Source organism: Syngnathus scovelli, chromosome 8 (genome assembly GCF_024217435.2).
Source record: "Syngnathus scovelli strain Florida chromosome 8, RoL_Ssco_1.2, whole genome shotgun sequence".
NCBI classification, from domain to species: Eukaryota; Metazoa; Chordata; class Actinopteri; order Syngnathiformes; family Syngnathidae; genus Syngnathus; species Syngnathus scovelli.
The window spans coordinates 2,198,340-2,216,184 of NC_090854.1; the positions used below are offsets into that span (position 1 = coordinate 2,198,340).

The window sequence follows — 17,845 nt, forward strand, 5'->3', positions numbered from 1 at the left end:
GACTAATGCTATAATGATAGCTGCTATACGCACGAGGCTATTTCATCTCAAAATAGGCTGCTCTGTTAATGTTTCGAGTAAATTTACTAATCGATATGGAAGGGAAACATAAGTAAGCAGTACCAATGTGTTAGAGCGAACTTTAGTCAGTTTCATTTTACAGGAGATAGTTTGAGAAACGCGATTGCTTACAGAGGGCTCATTGGTTATTGGCTAGTGGATGCATACCGCAACCCTAGTCAACCTCAGTTTGTTGCAGTATAGCTTCCATTTTATGCGCCTTTTAATCCGGTGCGCCCTATATATGAAATAATTTCTAAAATAAAAAAAATTATGAGGGTGCGCCTTATAATCCAGTGCGCCTTTTGGTGTAAAAAATACAGTATATATATATATATATAATATTGTTGCACATTTGATTCAACACAGTAAATCAGTCCGCTTTAATTGAGGATTTCAGAAACCTGATACTGTTGAGAAGTTCAAATTCCGAGCAGTTGGACAATTTCAAATGTTTTAAAATACAAAATACTTATTCGGTTGATAATCCATTAATTGTCAATTTATTGTGGCACATTTAAAATAAATACATCAAATTAATTACAAACTTAGCATATTGGGCAATATCCTTTATCTGGCAACAACCAAACATTTATGAAATTTTTAACTTTTATTTTAAGGAATAGTTCATGTTTTTTTGTATGGTTTCAGTCAACTTGAATCAAATTATGTTACCAGGAAGTTTTACACAGACCAGACAGATAAACCCATGTAACGAAAATAATGGTGCTTTTGTCATTGGGTTTCATTGCTAAATTGGTGTCCTGAAAAACAGCTCTTCACACCTCTCACAGTTACAATTAATCTGGTTTTCGTTTGCTTCTAGAGGTAGTTTTTTTGTCTTGTCTCAGTAACAAGCTTTCTGCAGAAGATGGCTCACAATTCTTCCACAGACCTTTTTTCTGCAATGACGTTGACTGAATTGTATATCTCCTCAAGTTGGTCATGGTTGTGCGTGGCCCAGGAGAGAGGTAAGCTGGAGGCTGCCAACAAGTTCTTAACAGAATTAACAGGTTGTGTTAAAGTTGGAGTTAAAACAACATACAAATGGTTAAAAAAATATACACACCTCAGGCAGTTTGTCTTTTGGACAAAGAAAATGGGAAATCCTTCTCCGATAAAAAACTGCAATCACCACAAGAGTTATTGCCATGGTCATGACGAGAAAGGTGGCCACTGCCGGCACCCATGTAGCTTCCGCTTAAGTGTCACATGCCAGAAAAAGATGTGTTATTTATATTTCTTACCATACCTCACCACTGTGTGTTGCCACACTCAAAAGCAGAATTTCCACATCTTTTCCAATTTAGTACCAAAATTATAGAATGCTTCTGTCCCTGGAACTCAAACTTAACACTTTGTGGCAAAAATGGGTGGTTCTCTGGAAGTATGGTGCAAATGACATGAGAGCCGAAAAATCAACTTGTTCAAAACCAGGTCAAAATAATACATGCTTTAAATCAGGGGTCGGGACCTATGGCTCGCGAGCCAGATATGGCTCTTTTGGTGACTGCGTCTGGCTCGCGGACAAATATGACATTTGTTTACACAATTGAAGTCATAAATAATTTTGCTATATTATCCAAGTAAAAAATAGACCTACTGAAATCAAAATGTTAAATTAGCTTTCAAAATATAAAATATGATCACGTTTGCAATCCATCCCATCTGTTTTCTACCGCTGAAATCCACGGTTGCATCATATCAAAGTCAAAGTCTGCTTTATTGTCAATTTCTTCACGTCAAGACATACAAAGAGATTGAAATTGCGTTTCCTACTATCCCACGGTGACAAGACATATTACACCCAATTGGTACACAGACAAACAAAACATTCAAGTAAACAATACAAAAAGTAAAAATAAGAAGGCAAATACAATGAATAAATAAGAGCAATGAATAAATAAGAGCAACATGGTTGAAATGGAGCAATTGTACATACAGCAGACAGTCAGTATAATAGCGCAAAAGTACAGGAGGAGTAGTGCGAGTGGAGTAGTGCAAGGCAGCCATCGTGGCCCAAAAGGCCAGGACGTTATGCAGCCAAGGGTGGAGGGGGAGAGGGGGGAGAGAGTTCAGGATCCTAATAGCCTGGAGTATGAAGCTATTGGTGAGTCTGGTGGTGCGGGAGCGCAGGTTTCTGTACCTCTTCCCAGAGGGCAGTAGATCAAACAAAGTGTGAGCGGGGTGACTCACATCACTCACAATCGTGGTCGCCTTGCGGATGAGATGGGAGGTGTACTGTAATTTCCGGACTATAAGTCGCGCTTTTTTTCATAGTTTGGGTGGGGGGGCGACTTATACTCAGGAGCGACTTATATATGTTTTATTTCACAAATTTTTACTTGAGCATTAAGACATCACTTACTTACAAGTATAGTTGACCACTTCCCACGTTATTTTTAGTATAGTTGATCACTTCACATGCTTTTATATCTTTATCTTGAACATATTCAAAACATAAAAAATAGAGAAAACATCAAATAAAGCAATTAACACTTTAAAGCACCATATCCAAGTCCACTGTCTGCTGTATGTACACTTGCTCTATTTTTGCTCCTCTTATATTTATTATTATTATTTATTATTATTTGGCCCGTTCTCAGCTCTTTGTTTGTGTTTGTCACGTTAGCATACCTATCGTTTAGCCTGTTGTTGCTATTTAATGAATTGGAGTGACACCGATGGTTTTATAAACATGTTATTCATGTAATAGTTGTCCTTAATCACTCTATATGTTACGTCAGGCCCGTTCTCAGCTCTTTGTTTGTATTTGTCACGCTAGCATACCTATCGTTTAGCCTGTTGTTGCTATTGTTTAGCCTGTTGTTGCTCGTTCATGACTGTTTTTGGTGTGGGATTTTGTCGAATAAATTGCCCCCCAAAATGCGACTTATACTCCGGAGCGACTTATATATGTTTTTTTTCACTTTTTGGGGCATTTTATGGCTGGTGCGACTTATACTCCGGAGCGACTTATAGTCCGGAAAATACGGTAAATGTCCTTCAGGGAGGGGAGTGAAGCACCAATAATCCTACCAGCTGTGCGCTGCAGGGCCTTCCTGTTGTATTCAGTGCAGCTTCCACCCCACACAGCGATACAGCTGGAGCTCTCAATGGTGCCTCAGTAGATTGTGGTCATGATGGCTGGTGGAGCACTTGCTCGTTTGAGTTTCCGCAGGAAGTACAGGCGGCGCTGAGCTTTCTTCGCCAGTGATGCAGTGTTGGTGGTCCAGGAGAGGTCTTCACTGAAGTGCACCCCCAGGAATCTGGTGCTGCTCACTCTCTCCACCACAGCACCGTCGATGGTCAGTGGCAGGTGTTGGGTGTGACCCTTCCGGAAGTCAACAACAATCTCCTTGGTCTTGCTGACGTTCAGCAGGAGGTTGTTGTCCCTGCACCACATGGTCAGAAGGTCGACCTCCAACCTGTATTGAGTCTCGTCGCCCTTGGTGATGAGACCCACCAGAGTCGTGTCGTCAGCAAATTTCACTACGCGGTTGTTGCTGTAGGTTGCAGTGCAACCATGCGTCAGCAGGGTGAATAGCAGCGGACTGAGCACGCAGCCTTGGGGGGCCCCCGTGCTCAGCGTGATGCTTCTTGAGATATTGTCACCAACATGTACTACTTGAGGCTTCTGACAGAGGAAGTCCAGTAGCCAGTTGCAGAGGTAGGTACTGAGTCCCAGTTTGTCGAGTTTGCAGGTGAGTCGTTGTGGTACAATGGTGTTGAATGCAGAACTGAAGTCCACAAACAGCAATCTCACATGCGAGTCTTTTTTTCCAGGTGGTTGAGGGCTGAGTGGAGGGCAGAGCAAATTGCATCCTCAGAGGACCGTTTGGCTCGGTATGCAAACTGGAAGGGGTCAAGTGTGGGTGGCAGAATGGATCTGATGTGTGTCTGGCACGAGGCGGTAGTCAAAGTCAAAAGTCAAAGTCAGCTTTATTGTCAATTTCTCCACATGCCAAAGACACACAAAGAAACCGAAATTACGTTCCCCCCTATCCCACGGTGACAAGACATGGCCCACAATAGATAATCAAGTAAACAAGTAAACAACAACGTGCTGAATAAATAATGAATAAATAACACAACAATAAATAAATAAGAGGAGCAAAAAGGAGCAAGTGAGCGTACAGCAGACAGTCCAGAAAATAGCGCAACAGTGCCGCACGCTACGCAGAAGGGGGTAGCGAATTCAGGGTCCTAACAGCCTGGAGAAAGAAGCTGTTGGCGAGTCTGGTGGTGCGGGAGCGCAGACTCCTGTACCTCTTCCCAGAGGGCAGAAGGTCAAACAAAGAGTGAGCCGGGTGACTCACATCACTCGCAATCGAGGTTGCCTTGCGGGCGAGATGGGAGGTGTAAATGTCCTTCAGGGAGGGGAGTGAAGCACCAATAATCTTACCAGCCGTATTCACTATGCGCTGCAGGGCCTTCAAGTTCTGCTCAGTGCAGTTACCACCCCAGACAGCGATGCAACTGGTGAGGACGCTCTCAATGGTGCCACGGTAGAATGTAGACAGGACTGCCTGAGGAGCACATGCACGCCTGAGCTTCCGCAGGAAGTACAGGCGGCGCTGAGCTTTCTTTGCCAGTGACGCGGTGTTTGCGGACCAGGAGAGGTCCTCACTGATGTGCACCCCCAGGAACTCGGTGCAGCTCACCCTCTCCACCACAGCACCGTCGATGATCAGCGGCAGGTGTTTTGTGTGACCCTTCCGGAAGTCTTACAACGATTTCTTTGGTCTTGTTTACATTTGGCAGGAGGTTGTTGTCCCTGCACCACGTGGTCAGAAGGCCAACTTCCGACCTGTACCGAGTCTCATCGCCCTTCGAGATGAGACCCACCAGAGTCGTGTCGTCAGCAAACTTCACTATGCGGTTGTCGCTGTAGGTCGCAGTGCAGTCATGCGTCAGCAGGGTGAAGAGCAATGGACTGAGCACGCAGCCCTGGGGGGCCCCCGTGCTCAGCGTGATGCTGGCGGAGATTTTGTCGCCAACACGCACCACCTGAGGCCTCTGACAGAGGAAGTCCAGTAGCCTGTTGCAGAGGGAGGTACTGAGGCCCAGCTCGTCGAGTTTGCAGATGAGTCGCTGCGGCACAATGGTGTTGAAGGCCGAGCTGAAATCCACAAACAGCAACCTCACATATGAGTCCTTTTTCTCCAGGTGGGTGAGGGCCGAGTGGAGGGCAGAGCAGATGGCATCCTCAGAGGACCGTTTGGCACGGTACGCAAACTGGAAATGGTCAATGGCGGGAGGGAGAACGGATTTGATGTGCTCCATGACAAGCCGCTCAAAGCACTTCATGATGATGGGCGTCAGTGCCACGGGGCGGTAGTCATTAAAGCAGGACGGTACAGGTTTCTTTGGCACAGGAACGATGGTGGCAGCCTTGAAACACGAGGGGACGATGGCCTGCTGCAGGGAAACGTTAAAGATGTCCGTGAAGACACCCGACAGCTCCCCAGCGCAGTCCTTCAGCGCTCGACCCGGGATGTTGTCAGGGCCCGCCGCCTTACGGGTGTCAATAGCGGCAAGCGCCCTCCTCACTCCGTCGGCAGAGAGGCGCAAGGGCTGCTCGTGTGTGGGGGGGGGGGGGGGGGGGGGGAGTGTTCTTCAGCGGGCAAGTGCTGTTCTGGGCGTCGAAGCGAGCAAAGAAGCGGTTCAGATCGTTCAGCAGACGGACGTCGCCCTCACAGCTCCTCGGCGCGGGCTTGTAGTCCGTGATGGTCTGAATGCCCCGCCAAAGGCTACGTGCGTCCTTGCTGTCCTTGAAGTGGGTGGAGACCTTGCACGAGAACGCCGTCTTCGCTTTTTTGATGCCTCGGGACAGGTCGGCCTCGCTGTCCTCAAGCCAGCCTCATCCCCCGGTCTGAAAGCCTTGTCCCTGGCCCTCAGCAGTCTGAGGACAGCCCCTGTCAGCCACGGCTTCCAGTTTGCGCAAGTGACGACGGATTTCGAGCAAGTCACATCATCGATGCACTTCGTGATAAAAGAGGTAACAGAGTCAGTATACTCCTCTATGTCTGTCCGATCGTTGTAGGTGGCTGCCTGCTTAAGTCCCAGTCAGTGGTGTCGAAGCAGTCACGAAGTGCATCGGAGGCACCCTCAGGCCACACCCGAACCCGCCTCCGAACCGGCCTGGATGCCTTTACCAATTGTCTGTATGCGGGCAAAAGCAAAACGGTGAGATGGTCAGAAAACCCAAGATGGGGGAGGGGGGTGGCTTTGAAAGCTCCCTTATGCGCAGAGTAGACTAGGTCCAGGAAGCTGTCTCCACGTGTCGGAAAAGTAACATGCTGGTGAAGCCTCGGGAAAACAGACTTCAGGTTGGCATGATTAAAGTTTCCAGCAAAGATGGTGAAACTGTCAGGGTGCGCTGTCTGCTGTTCACTGACAGCCTGGTACAGTTCACCAAGCGCCGCGATCCTGTCGCCTTCGATGTTGGAAGGCGGGATGTATACCGCGACTATTGAAGTCATTGAAGCAGGATGGAGCAGTTTTCTCCGGCACAGGTATGATGGTGGCCAATCAGCCAATCCCAGCTGCACTTCGGTGTACAGAAGGGTGACGCCAGGTCGGACAAAAAAAAGCGCGAATTTTATTGGACAATACGCTGCCTACGGGGTCGTGAAAGGTAAAATTTCCTCCGGTTTATTTAAAATTTCAGCTAGCTAGCTGATGTGTGCCAGGCAAGCAAGAAAGATGGCGAAGATAAAAAAAAGATGACGATAACCGAACATTTGAGAGTGAGTGGACCGAAGAATTTGCGTTTGTGGAGAGAGGAGGCTCTGCTATGTGCCTCATATGCAATGACAAAATTGCATCAATGAAACGTTCCGATATCAAGCGCCACTTTGAGACACGACATGCTCTATTTGCAACCAAATACCCAGCTGGGGACAGCAGAAAGAAAGCGTGTGAAGAGCGCCAGAGGAAGGTCCAAGCTAGTCAACAGTGTGTATGGACCAGACAAGGTGACTTTAATTCAGCTAGTTTTGCTGGCGCATTAGCAATTGTGAGGAATGAAAAGTCATTCACTGATGGTAAGTGTTTCAACATATATGCTTGATGTGGCTAATTAACTTTTTGACGACTTCACGGATAAACAAAAGATACTCAAACGGATAAAAGACATGCCTCTGTTAGCAAGAACCGTTCACGATCGGGCCATTATGACTGATGAGAGCCTCAACGCCTGCATGAAGCTCAACCTCACCACATATCAACTGGACTACAAAGCCATCAGCAAAACAATGCAGCCCCAGAAGTCTCATTAATGGTGAGGGGGGTTTTCTAGGCTTCAATATAAAAACATTATTAAAAAGAATAGCAGACTCTAAAAATCGTTGGTCTTAATTTCTTCTTCTTATCGTGTCTACAAGGCAGTTAGTTACAAGGCTTGGCTAGATGTGGTTCAGCCACAGCTGAACACATTTCTGTCCCTTCTCATTAAACTCTGCTAAATCCGATGCTGTGCAGGGATGTTTCAGCAGGGGGCATATGAGGACAAGTTGCATGGTCTGTGGTTCAGTGCCACAGTCACACTCAGCGTTCTGATCATTCAGATGTCCCCATTTGGCCAGAGTGACTTTTGCACCTCCAACACCAGATCTTAGTCTATTTAGGCATTTCCACGTTGCATAGATGGTGTCTGCTCCTGGGGGCAGTGCCTTGCTTGCCTTAAGCTCCGTTGTGGTTTCTGGTGGAAGATTGGCAAGTCTTTCTTCCCACCGAATGACTCTTTCACTGTCTATGCTCTGTGTTCCGAGGGGTGGGACACTTTTCAGAAAACTTTTCCTGGACTTAAGGCGGCTTTTGGCTGGTACATGGCCTTTGGTCAGTGGACTGTTGTTGCCGTTCTTCCTTGCTTGCTGCTTGTGTACATATCTCTGGTGGGGCTATTCCTGCCAGGATGTACAGCTGCTCTGTAGGTGTTTGTTTTAGACAGCCGGTCTTAATTAAAATACATGCATTTAATTGTATTTAGCCTATCGTTTTTTTAAATGGTATGGCTCTCACGGGAATTTGTTTTAAAAGAATGGGCATTTATGGCTCTGTCTGCCAAAAAGGTTCCCGACCCCTGCTTTAAATCAAACCTTCGTGCACTGTGATATGAATAAATCAAGATAGTTCACTCATTCCTTTGCTTGCAAGAGGTCGTTCAATGTCATGGACGGTCGGTCGGTTGAAGCTTTAATGTCATTGTACAAAGATATACAGTCAAACCTCGGTTTTCGAACGTCCCAGTTCTCGAACAAATCGTTATTCGAACGAAAAATTCAAGATTGTTTTGCTTCGGTTGTTGAACAAAATTTGGAGGTCGAACCTCGCGAGATGAGCCAAAAGGAACTGAGAAAACCCGACCGCGTGGCCCGGATGCCGACTGACTCCGTTCGTTATTGTATTTTCGTCACTTTGAGGGTTATATTAACCCCTAATCATGCCTCCAAAGAAAGCAAGTGGGAGCAGTAAAGCCATCCTAAAACACAAAGACGCTCTTAAAGCAATGCGACAGTGAGCGCCCGGCGCGCTGCGGTTGCGCGATCAGACCAAATTAAGCTCCCTGCGCACTGAGGTCCACTTAAATTTTGGAAAGTACATCAGGCAGGACTTTAAAAATATTTTCTAAATGTCACAATAATGCGACCAGCGCGGTGCAGTTGCGCGGTCGGCGGCGTGCTACAGCTGCGCGTTCGGCGGTGCGCTGCAGTTGCGCAATCGGACCAAATTAAGCTCCCTGGGACAAAAATGCGCAAATGAAAAAATGCTTAAAAAAGGCTTCTTTTTTTTTTTGTCTTGGAACGGATTACATTTTTTTCCCATTATTTGTAATGGGAAAAATAGATTCGGAATTCAACCGATTCACTTTTCGACCCGCCTTCTGGAACGGATTGTGGTCGAAAACCGAGGTTTGACTGTACAACGAAATTTCATTTAGCAACACCTCCCGTTAAAACAGCTACATGATTGTGGTAGAAAGTCAAGTGCAGATAAAAGTTAAATGTGTTTATATATCTAAATACATTAAAACATGTGTTAGGGTTTTCAGGTTAGTTTGATCCTATGATTATGTTGGAATGTAACCTGTAATAATTAAACTCGCTTGTCCTGTCTTAACAAAAGTAGTAGAACAAAGTGCTAAGATCTTTTGAACTGATTGACTAGCTGCAGAGGAAGCAATCAAAGTTGTTTTGTTCACACAACATCGTGAAGGACCCCCTGCTGTGCTTTGATCAGCCAGGGGCTTCGGCCATTTGTCTACTCTGACCCCCACTCTCACCCCCACTCTGTTCCTCCTAATAAATATGCCCTTGCAGGAAGGAGACTTTTCAGACTTCATTCCTGTAGCGAGTGAACTCTCCACCTGCAGGTGTCTAAAAGAACTTGCCTGTCTCCCGTGTGGTTCTTGCAAAATAAGTTGGAGTGAGCAAATCTCTAACAACATGGAATATAAATAATCTCAAAAATACATAGCAGTAGGCTTTCCAATAGTCCATTGGCAGGAGATTGTAGTGTGTGTGTGTGTGTGTGTGTGTGTGTGTGTGTGTGTGTGTGTGTGTGTGTGTGTGTGTGTGTGTGTGTGTGTGTGTGTGTGTGTGTGTGTGTGTGTGCGTGCGTGTGTGCGTGTGTGCGTGCGTATGTGTGTATGTGTGTGTGTGTGTGTGAGTGTGTAGTGGTCATGAATCCTGGAGCAGACTTCTCACAGCTTTCTCGTTCCAAAATCGAAGATTGCAAAAAGGATGGAAGAAAACATAGAGAACACTTAAAGAAGTTATAGGTATGACCAAAGTAAATAAAACAGTTGGATTTCTCGAAATTGACAGTGCATATGTAACTAAACCATTTGATATTGCTCATTATTTTAATAATTATTTCATCAATAAAGTAAATAGTATAAGGAACCATATGCTTCCTGGATGTAGAAACCTTTCTGACTCCATCATTAAAAAAGAAAAGAGAAAAAGAAAAAGGATTTGGGACAGGCAAGTGTTAGCCAGTGTTAGGTGAAAAGAATCATCCAGAGAAAGTTGCAACGGTTCGTGCAGCAGACCTGTTCAACGACACCTCTCTTAAACACTTCTGCAACATTTTGAAGAGGAGAGGTAAACAAACTTCACTCAATATATTTTTAATCAAACACCCCTTTCGTGACAAGAGTGACAACCGTAAACTAAAAAAACAACGCAGAGTATAGACTGAGTCGGGGTCGGCAACCTGCGGCTCCGGAGCCGCACGCGCCTCCTCATAGCGGCTCCCTTTGGCCTTGACAAAAAAAAAAAAATTAAAAAAATAAATAAAGAGTATTTCTTAATTCATTTGTATTTACATATTATTAGTTTATTTTGTTGCGCAGTTATCTTGGAGTTTGAGTTGATACGATCCAATTTTTAAAAAGCTAGACCAATTTCTAATTCATAATTTGTCAACAAAATATAGGCTACGTCACATCAACGTCAACATCCCGCGCCTTTACCTGCTGGCAGCTTTTAGATTGTGTGAACCCGTGCGAACCTGTGTGCGAAGTTGTTAACCCTGAATAGCCATGAAAACACCCCAAAAAAGGAAACTTGCGGAAGAAAATAGAGAGTTTAATTTAGCGTGGACTTATTTATTTGCATTCACCGCCAACGGCGCTGGCTTACCTGTATGCTCTTTCCCTGTCACACCGCTGGACATCGACCCATCCCTGCTGAACACAGTTGCATTCACCGGAGTAAGTAAGCCTGATCTAGAAATTGAACTGGCCGACATAGCGGATAAAGATTTATGGGTAAAATAGCTCAAATCAATGACAGCGGATATTGAAGAATTCGCTCGTCAGAAGGCTACACTCGTTAAAGAGCACAAATGGAGTGATATGGAGAAAGTCCCCCACCCCGCCAAACTTGTTTTTGAAACATGGAGTGCCATTCCTGACACGTATATTAACATGAAAAAGTATGCATTTGGAGTCTTGTCCATCTTTGGCTCAACATACCGTAATTTCCAGACTATAAGCCACAACTTTTTTCCCAAATTTTGGACCCTGCGGCTTATAGTCAGGTGCGGCTTATATAAGATTTTTTTCGTGATTTTTGTGATGACTTGATCACTTTTACTCTACTTACTTTACACTATTATATACAGTAAAAGCTACAAAACAAACAGACAAATAACTCGTTTTCAAATCAGACGAGTAAAAACTGGTCAAATATTTAAAAAAAAAGATATTATTAAAAGTGAAGACAATTTGCAATTCTAGTAATGAGACACGAATTTGATGCACCATTTGTCTTCGTCGGCCACATAGAATGATCTGGCGGGCCGTATCTGGCCCCCGGGCCTTAAGTTTGACACCTGTGCTCTAAACCCTTTCTCTTACTCTGCCTCCGGCCTCCAGGGGGCGCTCTAGCAGGAAGCAAGAGCGAGACAGGTGAAGAAGAGATAATGCGCCGAAGAAGACGTGCTAGTTTGTGTTTACATTTCGCGCATCACGCAGAACGCGATCAAGACGGACATTACTGAAAGGAAGCCTTTATACACAAACCGTCATCATGGGGGACAAAAGAAATGCATATAATGCCGCTTTTAAGCCAAAGGCAGTGGATGTTGATGACATTATGTTGTGTCTACTTTGAGCGTACTTATGGATTTTTACGGCCTCCGGTCTCCAGGGGGCGCTCTAGCAGGAAGCAAGAGCGAGACAGACGAAGAAGAGATAATGCGCCGAAGAAGATGTGCTACTTTGTGTTTTGATTGTCTCGCGCATCACGCACACACCCACACTCGCACTCACACAAAGAAGAGACAGAACGAGATCAAGACGAACATTACTGAAAGGAAGCTTTTATACACAAACCGTCATTATGGGGGACAAAAGAAATGCATATGATGCCGCTTTTAAGCTATACGTGTCGCTCGCTAGTTTAATGTAATTTAGCGCTTCGTGCATGAATAAGATTAGCATGAACAGACCCTCATCACACTCGAAGAAATGCATAAAAGCGACGACGAAAGAGAGACAGAAAGTGTGAGGCGAAGGATATCTAACGCTATTCCAATCGGACACTAAGGAGGAAGACTTCGATGGTTTCAGTGCACAGGAGGAAGATGAAGACGGCTCTTTTTTTACTTTTACGGTATGTTTTTTTTTTTTTAACCAGCCCTGTTAGTGCTGTGTTACCGTGTTGCTGCTGTGTTGCTGCTGTGTTACCACCGCGTCTCAGTGACTTTGCTGTGTTACTTCCGTGTTGCTGCGGTATTACTGCCACGTCACAGGCATTGTTTGGAAATAAATGTTAAGGTATGTTATTAAAGCTTTAAAAAAAACTTTCTGTGTCCAGTCTTTCTTTGCTAATAACTCGCGTGCACACTTCCGCGTTGCTGCGGTACTACTGCTGCGTCACAGGCAATGTTTAGAAAGACATGTTGAAGTATGTTATTAAAACGTTCAAAAGGCTTTCTATGTACTGTCTTTCTTTGTAAAAAACTCGTGTGCACGTGCGGCTTATAGTCCGGTGCGGCTTATGTAAGAAAAAAAAACTGAAATATCCCTGAATTTTAGCTGGTGCGGCTTATAATCCGGTGTGGTTTATAGTCCGGCAATTACGGTACTTATGCGAGCAATTGTTCTCAAGCATGAACTTCATAAAGAACAAACATCGTTCCCGCCTCGTAGATGAGTCTACAGGCCTGTGTGAAGATCAAAGTCACATCCTACAGCCCTGACATAAGGAAGATATGCAGCGAAGTTCAGACACAGAAGTCACATTAAACAGATAATAATTAAATATAATTTAATAAGCTATTACTTTTCCTGGAAAAAAAATCAGACTCCAAGCTGATGTAGATTTTTTTTGTATGTTCAGGTGCTTCAGTTTATAGCTGGCTAAGCAAAAAACCCGAAGAGGACGAGAGAGCACTGACATGGACTTGTCAAGGACGGTCCTAGTTTTATGTTTATTTTTAAAGCTCAGTTAAATGTTTTATTTTAAAGTGGGCTACTTTTTGTTGTATTCAGTGGTTATGACAGCTAAAATAAAATAAAAAGATGAGAAGTTTTAAAAGTTTACAAGTTCTGTTATTTTGTGCGGCTCCCTACAACATTTTTGGAGCAGACGAGGGGTCAAAATGGCTCTTTTGATAATAAAGGTTGCAGACCCCTGGACTGAGTGAAAGTGAGGATTATCCAAAAGTCGAGAGAGATAACTATAAAGGAAGTCAAGGATAAATTGACATTTATTTTTTGGGAAAAGGGTTTAAAAGTAAAAAAGAAAACTGTTGTCATGGTTTTCTGTGTTTATTTTGTCACTGATTTTACTGTGTTTTACACAGATGCCCAACCACCGGGCCGCGGACCGGTACCAGTCCGTGGGTCATTTGGTACTGGGCCCCACAGAAAAAATATATAAATAAATGTCGCGTCTACAAAGAAAACAAACAAACTACGGTAGTCCGCAAGGGACAAAAAGCATAACAACCACAATTGTAATTCAACGTAATGGTGAGTTTTATTTTTTAGTGGTTTATATTTGTTTTTATGCTAGTCGTATCATTTTATTCCGTCGTATTTACCCCCCGGACTTTAAAGGCCGGTCCGTGAAAATATTTCTGACACGTGACTGGTCCGTGACCGGCTGACCTGCCCCAGCAGCCCAGCGCGAGGGTATCCCCACAAGGCATTTATCATTTTATTTTTAAACACTATTGTATTTTTAACCATTTAAACATTTTAAACTGTAAACATGTCACGGATCCACTCTGCTCTTGCCGTGCTGACAGGCTGACGTGCCCCCGCATCCCAGCGCGACAGCATCCGCACATTGCTCAGAGACACGCCCTGTGCTATTAGTGCTTTGATGACGTACGACACGAGCTTGCTGACCGGCTCGTCAGCTTGCCTCGTAGTCCTGCTCTGCCGGCATTCCAGCCCTCCTTGTTTCCTTTAAACTCTCCCCAAATAAAGAGCCCATGTTGCATTTGGTTGTCCTGCCTCGTTTGTGACAAAAAAACAAGGCGCGAATCAGAGATGCTGCTGATTCTGCTGACACAAACGAAGTGGAGGAGTGGATGAATACGAAGCAGGAGATTGAGATGAAGCCTGGTCAGAGCTGCCCTTACAGCTTTAAGCCAATCATCAGCAAGGATACAGATCAACATGTTCCCATTGGTCTCCTACCGGCCAATAGTGTGCTGTAAAGTCATATGGGCAGACAAAACCCTGCACGCCGCAAAAAGCCGCGATGCACCGAATATATCCGCAATATTTCATCCATCCATCCATTTTCTGAACCGCTTAGTCCCCACGGGGGTCGCGGGCGTGCTGGAGCCTATCCCAGCCGTCATCGGGCAGTAGGCGGGGGACACCCTGAACTGGTTGCCAGCCAATCGCAGGGCACACAGAGACAGACAACCAATCTCACTCACACTCACACCTAGGGACAATTTGGAGTCTTCAATCGGCCTACCAAGCATGTTTTTGGAATGTGGGAGGAAACCGGAGTGCCCGGAGAAAACCCACGCGGGCCCGGGGAGAACATGCAAACTCCACCAGGGAGGGCCGGAGGTGGAATCGAACCCGCACCCTCCTAACTGTGAGGCGGACGTGCTACCCAGTGCGCCACCGAGCCGCTCCGCAATATTTGTTTTCATAAAAATCCGCGATACACCGAGGCCGCGATGGTTGAACCGCAAAGTAGCGAGGGATTACTGTATTCCAAAACAACAGGACATTGACATAGCATAGTAAGCAAGCCAGAAAACAAGCGTAACATGCCTTCGCTTCCTTCTCTGACATAGTCAGGCTGATGTGTCAATCAAGCAGACTCCACCCAAAGAGTGGTCGTCAGTAATTCCACCGCCATTTTGTGCCAAAATACCGTTAAATCACTTTTAAGTTATTTTTCCAGGGAGGAATTATAGTACTGAAATATTTTTTTAAAACAGACCTATCATATAAGTGCCAATGTTGGACCCGCTTTACTGTACCATTAATCATTTCAGGTTACAGATAGATTAAAACCTTTGCAGAAAGTGAAAACCTAAAATAATCTGACTTGAAAATGACATACCATTGGTGGTGCTCTCACAAACTGTACTGCTCGGATTGCTGGGCTTGGTGTTGCCTTCTGCACTGATTTGAACCTGGACACAATACTTCGTCCCGGGGTCCAGGTCATTTAGAAATATTTGATTTTGCAGTGCACTGCTGATATGTTTTGCCTAGAAGAAGCAAAAAAGTGGGGAGTCCAGTGTTAACAGATGACTGAGCCAGTGGGGGGGGGGGGGGGGGGGGGGGGGGGTGCAAACTTGATTGGAACAGAAGACAAGTTCGTGGATAAAAAAAGAACTGGCTATTTCTGTTGCACTTTGTTTATGCTAGAATAATAAGAGAACTAGCGTGTTCTAATATCAGTGTTAACAATTTTGGAATCCGTAAAGCTGAGTTGGTTTTAAAATAAAATATCACGAACATTTTTCATCTGGCGTGACCTTTAAGTAGCACAGAAATATTTACAGAAAATATCATGAAAATATCGTACAGACATCGCCTTTACCACCTTTTCGAATTGTATCGTTCCAAGAAAGTGAACTATCAATTTGTGTCGAACTTTTAGGCCTTATATCGACATGCATCAAATTGATTAAAAAAAAAAAAAAAAAAAAAAAAATCATGACACCCCTACTACGTACCTAGCTACCTACTTACCAACCATAGTAAATTATTCGACACCGGAGCAAAGGATTCTGCTACGGCGCTGCTGGAATAGACGAAGGTAAACACGAAATACTCAGTAATACTTGGACTATTGTCATTTAGTCCGTTACATCTATATTGTAGTAATTACGAGCAGAAACACAAATAGTGTGACTGTGTGTGTTTTAATGACTTCACCGCACTGAAAGCGGTTATCTCTTTAAAGCAGGTAAAACAACGTAGGTGGTTTATTTACAGAAAGTATATTCATTTTGTAAGCCACTGTAATATTCAGTTTGAACATAAAGTAGCAAAAATAATCATGCATTTCCTTTTGAATAAATTTCACCTGAATATTTTTAAAAAGACTACTGTTAGCGATAAAATACAAATGGCTTACATTACAGCCTCATATAATCAACTGATGAACTCTGACTATTTTGATTTTGTATTTTGATTGACAACTGTTCCTGATGGACATTTTGGACAGTTTCAAGTGAAGAAATGTGAAATCTCGCTCCAACATCCGCTACACAGAAGTGCAGTGTCTCCTGCCATTCCACCGCCACCCATTCGGGTAAATTTCCTTTTACATAACTTATAGGAGACTTGAATTATTCACTGTTACTCATTTTGTGTTTGCATGTCAATAGGTAAATGTTCACGAGGGCATGCTGGATAGGCTGATTTAGGGCAGTAGTGCTTATCCTCACTAAGATTGTTGATGTGCTGGAGTCCATAAAATACATTTCACAAATGGTTAAACACACGCTCACTATACTGAGTTAATTGAGCTCACCTTTTCATTTTGGCCATCTTTCCAGTAGGTGATGTTGTAGGTGGCAGTACCATAGACACTCCTGAGGTCTGAGATGGCAAATGTTGGATCTTTAACTGAAATTCCAATTGTAGCCCCATTGGAAATGAGTGACACATTGGGTGAACCAATCATAGCTAAACAGAAAAAGAAAATAAGGAGAGAAGTGGCTGAGGAGAGCGATGTTTGGGCTTCCCTGGATAAGTGGTATATAATGGATAGATGTATGGACATTTGCCAAGTGACAACATAATGAGCACATAACACTATTAACCACTCTTGGGATTCCAGATCATTCCCACTGGGACCTGGCATCATAGTTTGATGATCGCCTTTATTGTGTTATTGTCTTGCTGCAGCATGTCTTAGGCACTCAAAGTGAGAGGGGTGAAGCTGTCAACTAACAACTGTGGTGAACTGCCTCTGATAATGGGGGAAGATCTGACCTGGCAGACCTAGGTTCTGCAGGGAAAATGTGTCTGAGTCCCCTATCAGGAAGTTTCAACCCCCACCTCCGTCAGAGATTTGTCCAGGTCTGGGGGGAGGTGGGATCATTGAGTCTGAGTCGACCATATTTTGCTCCTACATCTTTGAAGCGGCTGATTGGAGCTGTGGCTGTAAGGTGCTTGGTCCCCGTCATGGCGGCAATCCCCAAACCCGCTGGTGGAGACCAACGGTAAGGGATGTCGTCCAGCTGAAGGAGTCCTATTCGGCCTTTTTGGCCTGTGGGAGTCAGAAAGCAGCTGATAGGCTGTCCAAGCGGAATGGAGCCAAAAACTAGAGCATTGGCGAGGACATGAAAAACAACTTTCGGATGACTTAGAGCAGTGGTACCAGTACCAGTCCGTGGTTCACTTGGTACCATGCCGCCAAGCCACACAGAAAAAAAAAAAAATATATATATATATATTTCCTCCCACATTCCAAAAACATGCTTGGTAGGCCGATTGAAGACTCAAAATTGTCCCTAGGTGTGCGTGTGAGTGCGATTGGTTGTCTGTCTCTGTGTGCCCTGCGATTGGCTGGCAACCAGTTCAGGGTGTCCCCCGCCTACTGCCCGATGACGGCTGGGATAGGCTCCAGCACGCCCGCAACCCCCGTGGGGACTAAGCGGTTCAGAAAATGGATGGATGGATGGATATATATATATATATATTTTTTTTTTTTTTTTTTTTTTTTTTCGACGATCAATTAATTCTGGTCAAGACGCTCGTCCCAGTCGCGTGACGTTTCCCCAGTCGAGCCCGCAAAGCTAGCAAATATGAGTAAGAATTTATTTAGAAAAA

At 44.5% G+C, this 17,845-nt stretch overlaps 2 protein-coding genes across 12 annotated transcripts in view; one reads left to right on the forward strand and one right to left on the reverse strand.

The window, feature by feature from the left end:
* The window catches only part of il10rb (interleukin 10 receptor, beta), a 185,409-nt gene that overhangs the window by 138,796 nt on the left and 28,768 nt on the right, over positions 1–17,845 (forward strand). The window contains exon 11 of one of the 4 annotated variants that reach the window (XR_011087266.1): positions 13,828–16,319. The exons of 2 other annotated variants lie outside the window; for them this stretch is intronic. The gene's annotated coding sequence lies outside the window, so the exon portion shown is untranslated. The remainder of the gene's footprint in view (positions 1–13,827; positions 16,320–17,845) is intronic. One more of the 4 variants, XR_011087267.1, reaches the window with a different exon arrangement.
* Positions 541–17,845, reverse strand: part of LOC125973212 (interleukin-10 receptor subunit beta) — a 165,289-nt gene continuing 147,984 nt past the window's right edge. Inside the window, exons 8-11 of one of the 8 annotated variants that reach the window (XM_068651631.1) lie at positions 16,542–16,696; positions 15,117–15,267; positions 1,130–1,260; positions 541–1,056 (exon numbers count right to left, since the gene is read on the reverse strand). In XM_068651631.1, the coding sequence (XP_068507732.1) occupies positions 937–1,056; positions 1,130–1,260; positions 15,117–15,267; positions 16,542–16,696 (557 nt within the window). In that variant the 3' untranslated portion in view covers positions 541–936. Of the gene's footprint in view, positions 1,057–1,129; positions 1,261–9,599; positions 10,757–15,116; positions 15,268–16,541; positions 17,283–17,845 lie in introns of those variants that run through there. The other 7 variants (XM_068651635.1, XM_068651632.1, XM_068651638.1 and 4 more) reach the window with 7 other exon arrangements.